General features: G+C 49.3%; 1 protein-coding gene across 1 annotated transcript; it reads right to left on the reverse strand.

The window, feature by feature from the left end:
• Positions 1-10,198: 10,198 nt before the first annotated feature.
• On the reverse strand, positions 10,199-10,804 carry LOC139050191 (uncharacterized). Its single transcript, XM_070526398.1, has one exon. It carries the CDS (start codon positions 10,802-10,804, stop codon positions 10,199-10,201), a length of 606 nt encoding a protein of 201 aa, XP_070382499.1.
• Positions 10,805-12,583: the final 1,779 nt, after the last annotated feature.

A 12,583-nucleotide genomic window follows, 5' to 3' on the forward strand; every position in this document is an offset into this window, starting at 1 on the left:
GCTTAGCTAAGGTTAAATCCAGGATGCGAAGCATACTAGCCTTTATTTTAGTTGTTGAACCACTGTTTAGCCTGGTGAACTGCTGTTGCTTGGCTATATTTGGTTCGGCTAGACGAAGAAACAACTCATGCAGGCGAGCGCACGAGCTGAGACCCGGCTATGTAGCTACGCGGCCGCAAGCGAGCGCACGAGTTGAGCCTCCGCTTTTGCAGCTGTTATGACGTCATATGGTAGCTACGCGGCCGCGCGCGGCGCAGCAAGGAAGAGCGTGGTTGTGCGGCTAGTATGCTTCGCATAATATTTCGGGAGAAAGCTACGTTTCCGTAACCCTTACTATATCAGGATCATGTTCCAGTAGGAGACTTTCTAGAGCTTCTATTTTGTTCAGAACGCTTCTCGCGTTAACATTTAAAATGGTTAGAGCTTTAATTTTACTTGTTGAGGAGTTTGGCGAATTCGCGGCCTTAGTTGTACCTCGTCCCTTTTTTGGAGAGGGACTTTGTCTTTCTTTTCATCGTCCCAAAAGAAGCCTCGATTGTTAGTGAACAGTTTATCAAACGCTAGCGATACTTTATCGTTCTTCTCGAGGTTTTCTTTGGCGCTATTCCACAGCGTCCTTCCAATGTCTCTGACTCTGGGTGAAAAATCTTCTCCGATTGAGAAGTTGGTGTTTTTCAGTTTATAACCTTTTTTCTTTAAGTATGGCTGATTTCTGCCTGAAATCTAGCACCTTGAAAATTACTGGCCTATTCTTGTTCCGTTCGGCTCTTCTTAGACGATGTACGCGTTCGATAGTGACCGGATTTAAGCCGAGGGTGTCCTGAACAACAGTTTTGTTCACTGACTGTTCAAGAATTTCACTCGGCTCTCAGTCAATTACTGGCACGCCATAAAAATTAAATTCGGTCGTCTACTTCGATTTTCTAGGTCGTCGACTTTCCTTTCCAAGCTTTCGTATGCGCGCTTCATGTTGACAATTTACTCTTCACACAAGCCAACCCTCTCTTCGAGTCAAGGCACATAGTTTTTTATCTATAGACCGTTTCATCGGGCGAGGAGGATAGGGCGCGCGGAGAGCCTTTCCTCCTCTCTGGCTTGGGCGATCCGGTGCGGCGCTGCTTGAAGGTATTGCTGTCGCGTGCTGCGGAACGATTTGGAGATGTTTTAGATGGTACTTTGTGAAATTTAAGCCATGTCCGTTCATATAAGGTTGTCAGGGAAGCCTTTCGGTGCATCAGTAACTACAGTAGGCGGAAATATCTCTTGGGGGCGCAAACACGCGATGCGCATTGTCAGCCGCGGTGCGTCTATGAGTTGTGAACTCTATTGCATATAACGGTTTTAATTCAACGAAGAGAAACGGCGTCTCTGTATTACTAGCATGAAATGGTAAATCTGCTCATTTTCTGATCCCTTGGCATAGGGACTAAAACATAAGAGCGCATGCTCGTGCACGGCCAACCTAAGGCAACCACGAAACATCTAAGCGGCAGGCGCTATCAAATATTTGTGATGCACCGGCATCGTTCTCGCGCATTTCAAGTCAAGCAGGCTTCAAATTACCATATGTCTACGCTAGCCTTCCTGCATGAGGCCGATGGCGCTGCTCTCAACACAGTGATCACTCCGGTTGGTGAACCGGCACGATACATATGTAAGCTGTGCGCTTCGGCATTGCCTTTTTGGCCTGCATACAGCCATAATATATGAGAGGGATCGCATAAAAAGAATGCGATGCCTATTTTTGAGGACAAGATTTCCGTAATACGTGGGAGTGCGTCGTAGAGAACGGAACGAGCACAACCGAAAAAAAATTCGGTTATCATCCTCTTTCTCAAAGAAACAAGAGAAAACGGGCTAACGCCGCAATAGGACCTCGCATAGTCACGCCGCACAGCGTTTATAAATATATAACCGCTGATGCCGTATGCTTGGACCATGCGGTATATAGAACAAATATATATGTAGTGCAGCACCTACCACTGCTTAGGGAGCTCGCGCAGTTCGTAAACAGTCCCTTTTCTGGACATGCTTAATTCAGAGTGTAAGGTATGCTGGTATTACTTGCCAAAACTAATTTATTCAGGGCCGGAAACCTTATCTATCGAAGCAAGTAGTCACGCAATGTAACCTGCAGCGAAGAGTTTGAACGCTTGTAAAACTATAACATCACAGCTCCTATCGTAGCAAACGCTGTTACGATCATCGCGTATGTTTCATGGCTCCTAAACCGCAGCTAAGAAATAGAGGATAATACTACAATAAGGTCACATTAGTGATTGGAACATTCAGAAATACACAATTGATCTCCGAGGCTGATTGTAGGCTCAAATATGGGCGCGCACACCGCGCTGCGTGTTCCGTCCACCTCAACGCCAGCAGAAATACCGGCCATTACGCCTTAAACCACTTCAGCACGTCTCACAGAACCGTTTACCACGTAGAAGACGCACGTCATACTAAACGGACCGCACGACCGCGAAAACAAACGCCAGAACCTACCGCCGAGCGTATACCTGCCATGCAAAAGACCGCTTTCACCCAAGCCAGTATGGCGCTGCTAGGCGGCGCCACTGCGTTCACAATATGGCGGCGCCTACGAAAAAACGGTCTATATCAGCAAGCCTCTTTTCCTTGATGAGTTTAATATCCGCAGCGATTTCCTTTAACGAGCTTGCGATTTGGTCTAGGGCAAGTCTTGGATTCATTTCGATGGCGCCACACAGGAGCAGTAATTTCCGCAAGAGCAGTTTGACGTTACACAGGACACCTAAGCACCATGGGCGCGGCAGCACAAGCAAGAAAAGGTTGTCCGAGCGCATACATTTGCCGTATTGTTTCCTCACCTGCACAAGGAAGAGGAACGGATTGTTAGGCGTCTGCATGCCTGAAGTGCTGCCGTGCCCAAGAAACGTCGTGTGTGCTGATCGTCCTTTTGTGGGCGAGCCGTGGGATGGTGCTGGGTGCTGATCACGCGCTGATAGATCACTGCCGAGTTACAGAACTCTAAATTTGATATTTTCGTTTCCTGAAAATTTTTGATTTTTGACAATTTTTATAAAGACATCAATGGCCTAAATAAAAAAATCCGTTTCCAACAGTCACTAAATTTTAACAAATCAACTAATCAAACCAAATCAAATTTGGCACGAGAAAAACAATTTCTCCTTTTCGATCGTATTTTCATATGAGCTCCCGAAATTCCTTTTAATTAAAGCGCCCGATTGCGCCCAGTTCGCACGGCCTTCCGCATAAGTGCGGACATGTAAAAGACATGTGAAAAACGCGTACATATGTGGGTGACCCAATGTAAACCAGAGTTTACGCACCTGGGGGCATTATGTGTGGTCCTTCACACGTCCGCACGTGTGCGAAAGGTCGTGCGTATTGATTATTTGTGCCTGTCGGTAGTTTCGGTGTTTCTCGCGGCGCGTCCGATTTTGCGCAGACACAACTATCGTACTAAGCTCTTCAAGTTCAGATTACTTTTTTTTATACACGATGATTTAATACCGTTAGCATCGGCTGTTCATTCTGAAATTAATACATCTGGAACCGCTTTTCGCTGAGTTACTGCGTTGTTTCCTCATGGTCGAAGACTGCTGGACAATTAAGCTGGTGCTGTGATTATATCAACACGAACTATGCCGTTCACTGTCACTATTTTGCCATATATGTGATGTATCAGCCAGGTCCTGTTGGTCGACGGTCTAGAAGCTGCGTGTGAATATATATCCACGCCTCTCCGACTCATTCCGTGGACACTTCTATGTCATTTTGTAAAACGAAAATACAAAGCAAACCAGTATGAAAACAAGACGAAATTGCTGTGTGAATTGGTACCGTTGTATAAAATACTCTTTTATGTCGTTTTTTTTTTTTTTAATCTAGAACATCTGCCTTTGGAACTAGCCTGGAGCGTGACATCAAGTCGGCGAAGTTATCGTACGTGTTCGACATTTTAAAAATGAGTGGTCGTCGAAAAAACAGAGATTTTTATTAACTTTTGCGCCGGCAGAAACGTCGGTGTGTGGGCGAACTGGATCATACGGAGCAGCTTGAGGTTGTGAGCCTTCAGTTTGGTGGAGAGACGGGACAGCAAACGTGCATTCCGGAGACATCGAGCTTCGTGTCTGCTAATCCACAGCCAGGATGCTCGAAGTGGCCCCCTTTAGCTCACTAAATTCGTTGCATCCCGCTCATGTCTTGCCAGTTTGCACGATAAATTTCAACAGTGGTTCTGACTGTTCATCGCCCGGCATGGTGCATGTCTCTCCACCAATTGAAACATTTGGTGATGAAGCTGGTTATAGTGATTCAGTTTCTGTGGATAGCCAGCACAATGATGACACTGGTGAAAATATCAGCACGGTACATGTCCCTTCACCGTCTGTAACATTTGGTGATGAATCTAGTTGTAGTCACTTAATTCGTGTAGATTACCAGCAGAATGACAGTGGTGAAAAAAATAAAACATTTCTTGGCTCGTTGGGCATGTCAAAACAAGGTGACACATGCAGCCTTGACCCAACTTTTTGACAAGTTGAAGACACCTAATTGCTGCAATTGTTTTGTAGATTTGCCTTCTGGTACAACAATACTCCTGTCTTGACATAAGCCTTGACATAAGCCTTGACGTTGTGGCTGTACCTCCTGAAAAATATGTGACTATAGAAATAAGAACCGGTCTCGTGAATCTGCTGCTGTCTGCCCATGATATTTCAGATACTCAATCGCGTGTTAAGCTAATGATTTTTGTTAATGGTCTGCATTCAGCAAAGAGCTCCACAGGTCAGTTATGGCCTATTTTAGGCAAATCAGAAAACATGCCAAACAGTGGTGTGTTTTCATGTTTCAGGACAGCGACTGACGCGTCGCAGGAGCCGCGTCATATGGAGGGCATCAGTGCGGATGACGATGGGGGCCGTGGGGACCATGGGAAAGGCGACCACAGAGCACAGCGCTTTTCGAACAGCAAGGAGCTCAGCACAAAAGGAGGAAGGGGTCTCTTGGATTTGAAACCGAGACGTCTTATTCAGGGCAGGTGCGCAAGGGCAATAAAGCGCAGTGGTCGTTTCACAGTGCGTTGATGCTTGCATCAACGTAAATCACGATGGAGCCAAGCGGCAGGTGGGCGTCTTGAGCTATAATTGGGCCACGAAGCGACGCCGCCGCATGAGTTGATGTCGGGCGACGTATAACTGTTGGCTTGGTATCTCTCAGCTGTACAAAACTGCCGGGAGGAAGAACTGGCGATGGCGGTGGTAGAAGGGAGTGCGAGAAGGCGTAGGCCCTGAGAGCGCACGTTGCGCGCGAAAGGCTGGCCTTAAGCCCGCGAGCATCACGCCGCTGCTGCACCAGCTGATCTAGCGTGTTCCGCTGCACATTCTCTTGGAGAGCCACGACCGGGGTGATGCGGGGAAGGCAAGCGATGACCCTCATTGCCTCACGATTAACTGTTTCAAGGCGATCCCATTGTTCCCTCGTCAAATGCTGGAATTGGGCCGTCGATAAACAAGGCGTGGTTGCAATACCACCTACTGCGCTACCGCCTCACCAACTGTCGCGCAACGTATGAGCGGGCGCTGCCCGTTTGATGAGCGATGCGTTTAATCAGACCCAACGTCCAAATCGCCTGCTTTTTACCGCTGGAGAGCCAAGCAGTTTCGGTTCCCGACTCGTGGACCGTCGAACCCAGAATTTTTATAGCTGAACATTGTTTAAGTGGAGTTCCGGATAGATGAAGACGAATAGTTGTTGCAGATAGTTCACGCCAGACCCAGTTATTGGCGAATGACATGTAAGCAGATTTGCTGACGGAAAGCTTAAGGCCGACCGAAGAATCATAAGTCGACATAATATCTAAAGCCGATTGAAGGGCAGCGGCTTGAGTCTGCAGGTCACGATGAGCGCTTGAAACCACGATTTCATCAGCGTACAACCAGAACATTATGTCAGGCACATCGTGTAAGCGCCATGCGAGCAGGATGAAAGCAATATTTAATAACGTGGGTGAGAATCCTGAGATACCTGGGGTACGCCGCGAAGAGGGACCAATGAGCCGACGGCGTCACCACCGAGACGCACTGCGAAGTGTTCGTCTTCAAGGAAGGATTTGACAAAATTTTGTAGCATCTCAACTGAAGGCAAGATATCAGCATGACTAATGTTATCGCACTCCTTTTTGACGTCCATAGGACAGTACAGACAGTGTGGCTGCGAGTTGATGATAAAACTGAGGATGCCAAGATAGCCAGCCCGTCTTCAACGCTTATCGATGGATGGAAGCCAATTTGAGCACGGTGGTAGAAACCGTGGTTGTCTAGCCACCACGACAGTCATGTGCCTAGCACTTTCTCAGCCGCTTGCACATTTTTGATGTTAACGAAATGGGTCGGAAGTTGCCAAGGTCGGTCGGCTGCTTGTCTGGTTTCGGAACCACAATAGCCGATTTCCAGACCGGAGAGACAGTGCCATCTAGCAACACCTTGTTGATGGTGTCGAGGAGTAGAGGCAGTACAGTGCAACTGAGGTTCTTGCAAACCTCATAAGGAATAGTCTGTACCGGGTACTGTCTTGTGACTGGCACCATCTATCGCTGCAAGCAACTCAGCTGCATGGTGAAAGCTTGCGATTCCCTCGGCGTCTGCTGTAGATGGTAACTTGTTGACGTGCTGGAATGCCTGCCAAGGAAGCGCCATTGGTTGTTTGAGCCAGCAGGCCGTACTGGGGCAAAAACTTCCGGGCTGCTCCTCTGGCGAAATCATCCGGCGATAAGTTGGCAGCGAATGTTGCAAAGTGCTTCGGTATCTGCAAACGTAATTATATTTCTAAAGGTGTTGGATCAGCTCAAAGAAATATTAAGCACTTTCTTGCATGATATAAATCTGCTTCACTGAAAGTTGAATGTACCACGCCGTAGCGGCGTAGCCAGGCGCGCCGACGCGAGGCAGCCCAAGCGCGATAACAGGCAGGAGCTGTTCACCGAGATCGCGCCACGTTTCGGCGAGTACGTGGGCGCGCGTCGGCGTCCCCTGCGCTTCAGAGCTCTGCTCGAAAAAATGGCCGCCGATTTCGATACTCCCTACTGCGAAATTTGAGCGCAGCTGTATATTGTTTTCATTTCGCAATATACTGAGTCAAAGAATTTGAGACCGAGATCACCGCACCGACTGGCAGTGGGCCGGTGCCGTCAGCGCCTTCGCAGAGGGAGGTACAGTATGAGAACGCTGGCATGATGAGTGTCATCGGAGCCAGCTGTGGAAGACGACGACGAAGGCACGAGCAGTGGCGTTCGCGGGATTTTCTGAACACATAAGCACAGTCTGCCCGACTCTTGGCCAATCCCCGCGAGTGGGTAAGCGCCAAACTCATCCAGGACATCATCATCATCATCATCATTATTACGCCGAGGGACGGCGACGCTCAACCCAGGAACGGGTGCCTAGGAGCGGCGCCATCACTTCGTGCGGCACTCTGCTTTCCTTCTCACCCTTTCGTCGTACTCTTCTCATGCTTTCGCTGTAGTCTCCTCCTCCGCTTGCCTCATCACGCTCTCTTTGCTATCGCCGTCTTTCATCCCCGCTGCGATCCGCGTTCGCTCTTTCACCCTTCGCTGTCCTCGTTCGTTCGGTTACAGCGAGGGACGCCGACGCTCAACGCAGGAACGGCCGCCTAAGAGCTGCCTTCTAAAGAACATGCAGCTCCATTCCAGCCTGTAAAAGTGGATGTACAGCGAAGCTGTTGCCGACGTTACGCAAGCGCGACCGACGCCACGCGCGCAGTGGGCGGAAGTGCAGCCTACATCCTCATTCTTCTAGGCCCTCCGCCGAGCGCAAATGTATTGTTGAACTAAAAGAATGTTTAAAGTTAAATTGCGCAATAAATGCGTGAACTACGATTTACACACAAGGTGCAGACACGATAGCTTCGAATTGTTCGAATATACGAGAAAACATAAATGTGTTACGCGGAAACTGAAAGACAAAGCCCATTTCCAGCTGCCGTTCAGGTCTCTGTCTCAATCACCGCGGCCGCTGGGTGGCGGTACCGTTAGCACAACACAATTCTTAGGTTGTTTTTTTTTACAGCAAACACAAATCCACAACCAAATTTACAGCGAATTACATCGAAGCTGTTAAGGGCTAGTTCCTTCAGGAACTAGCCCGTGTCTATGTGTACACAAAACGTGGGTATGCCAAAGATAGTGCAATGCCGGGCCGACCCGAGGCGGAGGTGCAGTTCCTCATTAAGGGGCCTACATACACAGCTTCGCTCGTCATCCTTCACAGAATCGAAGGGCACCATCTTTTTGAGCGATAACGTTTGTTAGCCGGTGAAAAGCGGTCACCCAAGAAAGATGAACAAGGACGCGTGTCGATATATTGCCACTAAAACTTCACACCCGGCATCATCTTTACGCGACTGGTGCAGCCATCGAGTCTAATACAATAATGTCTAGAGGAAAATCTGGCGCTAGTGTCTACAGGAGCTGCAATGGCAGTGGTTGAAGTACATGGATTTGCCTAAACTTCCTCATTCTGGCTTCAAACGGCTTTGACTTTGTAAACTGGTCATTTTCTACAATGTACTGCGTAATAAGTAATCAAATCAACATTAAAATTGTTCGACGGCAGGGTTCGAGCACATGACCTCTAGCACAGAGGCCCGATATTGGAAGCATTAAGCCACGGACGCATGCATCGACAGGGAGATGTGAAACGCCCTTATGAATTTATCGCGGCCATGCCAGTGCCTTGAGACGCTTGGTGCGTTACGATTTGGCCACCTCGACAAGCTCAATCGTTGCACTCAGTAGCGATTGTCCGTGTTCGCAGCGTCTCCTACACTTCGAAGAGGTTAAATTGGTCTCAAATTTACGACAATGAAGTCATAGAAAGGGTAATATACAAAGCCACGAGAACGACTAAACCCATAAGCACGAATATCAGACAAATCCATGTACTTCCCATCGTTCATTCATTCCCATGGTTGGTCAACGACTGCAGCGCCAGTTCCCCTAGTACATTGTAGAAAACTCTATGGGTGCAGCTATGACCTACTGTGATGTTGCACTGGCCTCGGAAAGCATGCGAGAGCGCGCAAGCAATAAACACTAAGAACATAATCCGCCGCGGCCGCTACGGCGGTCCGGACTTCTTACCTCTAGCAAGATGGCAGCAACCGGCTTCACTTTTGCAGAGCCATCTCCACTCCAGAAGTTTAAATATTAGCTCATTGAAATAGACAACCAGGAACCATCAGAAAGAAAATCAGTGAATTAAATGGAAACAAAAAAGGCCATGGAGATTTAAAATAATTGAAAGCGATAATCTGTACAAATTCGTGTACGAAGTACACGAATGAAAGTACTTTGCTATTCGAGGCTCCAGCTGGTTGCCTAAGGTTAGGCACACGCAGTGGCGTAGCAACAGGGGGGGCCGCGGGGCCGTGGGCCCCGGGTGCAGGGGCCAGAGGGAGGGGGGGGGGGTGTAATACGCCTGAAGACACCCCTTTTTCCGGCGGCTTGACTGGGCGCAAATGGCCAAGAATGCTACGGTATCCAGTAGCCCGAGCTCATGTACCCGGCGTTGCGCCGCAGAATTGTCGGCTGCAGCTCTCAACACCCCATGAAATAATTGCATGAATGTGCGGGCTAAGAAATTTAATTCCCAAAATAGTCGCTTAACTATTCGCCTTAGCGGAATGTTTCATGTGGGGTGTGCCGTGCGTTCATGCTGGGAGCAGGAGTCGCTAAACATACGGTAAGGCGTTGAGGCTCTTGGGTCCCTCTTCCGTTCAGAACGCGCAGCGAAGACGAACAAAGACAGCACTAAGATGATAGTGATCTAAGGAAATGAAGGACGCTTGGTTCTGCAACCCGTCAGGGAGCACGGCGAAGCGTCATCAGGGGAGAGGGAATGGGTAGTGAAAGATGATAGAGAAAGAGGGAGGATGTGGCCTAATAGACTCCACTATGCGCGACAGGTGGCAGTCCTCAGTAAAGTTGCCAGCGTTGTAGCGGGCGCTTATAGGGTGTCTATTCCCGTGGAACTTATAAACTCCAGCAGGCTTCGCAGCGCAGGGAGCTGTGGACACACTGGGAACAGCAGGTCAGTCTCTGTGGCCGCTGATAGTGATCTAGGGAAAGGAAGGACGCTTGGTTCTGCTGGAAGGCCGTGGCGTCTGTAGGTGTTGATCACTGAGGAGCCTGCGCCAAGGATGGGCAAGTACAGAGAAGGTGCTCCAGAGTCTCGGGGTCCCCGCACCTCTTGCAGGCAGGCGACGTGGCACGCCCCTTGGCGTACAGCCGGGCCGCAGTCCAGGTGCAGCCAGTCCGCAAGCGCAGGAGTGTGGAACGGTCTCTTCTGGAGAGGCCGTTCTCTGGAAGTGGCTTGGGGGCCCTGCCACTATCCACTCGGGGGTCCGGGTGAATGGAGGTGAGCAGGCACCGTAGCCGATGTCTCGTGTAGTCCGAAGCCGCTACCGCTCTGGTAACCGGGACTACATCATGATGGGCAGCTTTGGCGTACGTATCCGCCTCCTCGTTACCGGCTACCCCGACATGTGAGGGCAGCCAGTGGATGGATATTGGGATTCCGGCGGTGGCTAGAGCCGTTAACTTGGCAAGCAGCAGCACCACTGTAAGTCCTGCCCGCCGAGGGTTGACGAGGGCCTGGAGCGCTGGCTTGGAGTCGCACACCACCGCCACCGGCTGCTGGGGAAGGTGCTCAGCAAGGAGGTCGGCAGCCAGGTGCAGCCCCGCGAGCTCAGCTGCAGTAGAGCTTGCTGCAAACGGGAGCATACACTGCCTGTGACAGGCGAGAGTTGGAATTGTGCATGCCACTGCAGCCGACCCGCTGGGGAGGACTGAACCATCCGTGAATACCAGCAGGTGTCCTTCCAACAGCACTAAGAGGGCGTTCAACGAGCGCGCCCGGCGCTCTTGTTTACGGCGAAGCGTTCGTTGAGAGCGACGTTGCATAAGTGCGGCCGTCAAAAGTCGCGAATGGGATTCTCTGGATCTTCAGACTGGGTGCGGCCGAAGAGTTTGGCGGCGTATAAGTCGCGGGCGCCGCGATGTTCCGCTCACTTTTACTTCCCCTCTCCCGCTCGCTGCGAGAAGTCGCTGCGAAACCTGCCGTTATGTTTCACGCTTTCCTTCTTACCCTCGAAAGTTTCAGAAAACTGTTCTTATTGTGCGACTTCATGTCAAGTACAGTGTTTGTGTCAGCTGCACAGAATTTTAAAAAAACGTGAATTTTGTAAGAATATTTCCGGATATTCTATGAAGTTATGTGTCTGTGATTACTAGGAACTCGGTAGCGTGGCAAAAATGGCAGGTAAGTAATAACCATATCCTTAATATTCCCCTAATTAGTGCTTATAGAGGAAGTACTTCAATTCCAGAATTGAGAATTCAGTCTTATTATTAACTCAACAAAAACTTCTTAAACAAAATCGTTTTGGGTGCTACAACCTACAGTACTTTGGCACTGCAGGCGGCGCCTAGTATGGCAGTAGCGAAAGAAATATGAAATAGTGGACCAGAGAGGTTGATCCCTCAACCCTCTCCATTGCGACTGCAGACCAACAGGTTTCGCTGGCACGGGCTTCATCGAGGTCCTTTTTTTTTTTATGGTGACGCCAAGAATCGACGCGAAGCTTGCTCTATTCTGCTCCCAATCTTTTGGTGGTACTGCAGCTAGGATAATCACGTTTGTTCGTATAGCAGCAAAGAAAAACAAGGCTTTATTGATCACAATAAAGAGAAGTCGAAATTGCCATAACATTGGCGCCCGCTCAGCGGGGAGGCAGGTGGCGTTCTCCGTTTTTCTAATATGGTGGGGAGATCAGCGTCACTGAGACATAATTTAATTTTCGTTTTCGTTCAGGGCTGCCCACAGCCAAAATGCTGCGGGCCATAGTACCTACGACGATTTTTGTAAAGTTGTTGTTGGGCAAGATATCAATGTCGGCCTACAATTTTGCAAATGCAATGTTGCCGCTAAAATTGAGCCGTATTTGCCACGATGCGCATTTTTATTGGTTGCCAAGCCTTAGTCTGACAGAAGATGTGCACATGCGCTTATCACAAGTCATCAGAGCAGCACACTGTTATTTGGCGCAGAAAAAAACAGCATGTATTGGCGGCTTCGAGCTCCACTATGGTATTAGCGGCGAGAATTAGGAGTGGCGCCCTCTCGCGAGTGACGTCACGGCCAGGACGCCGCTCGCTCCGGCTCGCTCGGCTGCCGCGCCCGCTCGTTCCCTTCGTGTATGCTTGGGGTATGGGTGGCTTGAGCCGTACGTATTGAAGGAACGTCGGCTTCTTTCAGCCGTCATGCCTTAACCACAGTTTCTTCTTCAAAAGCGCGTAAGTCGAGAAACTTTGCGGCTTGGATATCGCAAGCTATGTAGCGTTAAAGGGGTCCACTGGCTTTGCAATGCACATATGCGCCGTGTCTATCCGTAAATTTTGCGTAAAAAGAATGTCTGAAAATTCAACACGCGAAGTTGTGTATGATGCCTCGCTAAACGTTTAACATTCCCTTAGTATTTAGCTATGAGCGACATTCTATTA

This window comes from Dermacentor albipictus, chromosome 9 (genome assembly GCF_038994185.2).
Source record: "Dermacentor albipictus isolate Rhodes 1998 colony chromosome 9, USDA_Dalb.pri_finalv2, whole genome shotgun sequence".
Lineage (NCBI taxonomy): Eukaryota > Metazoa > Arthropoda > Arachnida > Ixodida > Ixodidae > Dermacentor > Dermacentor albipictus.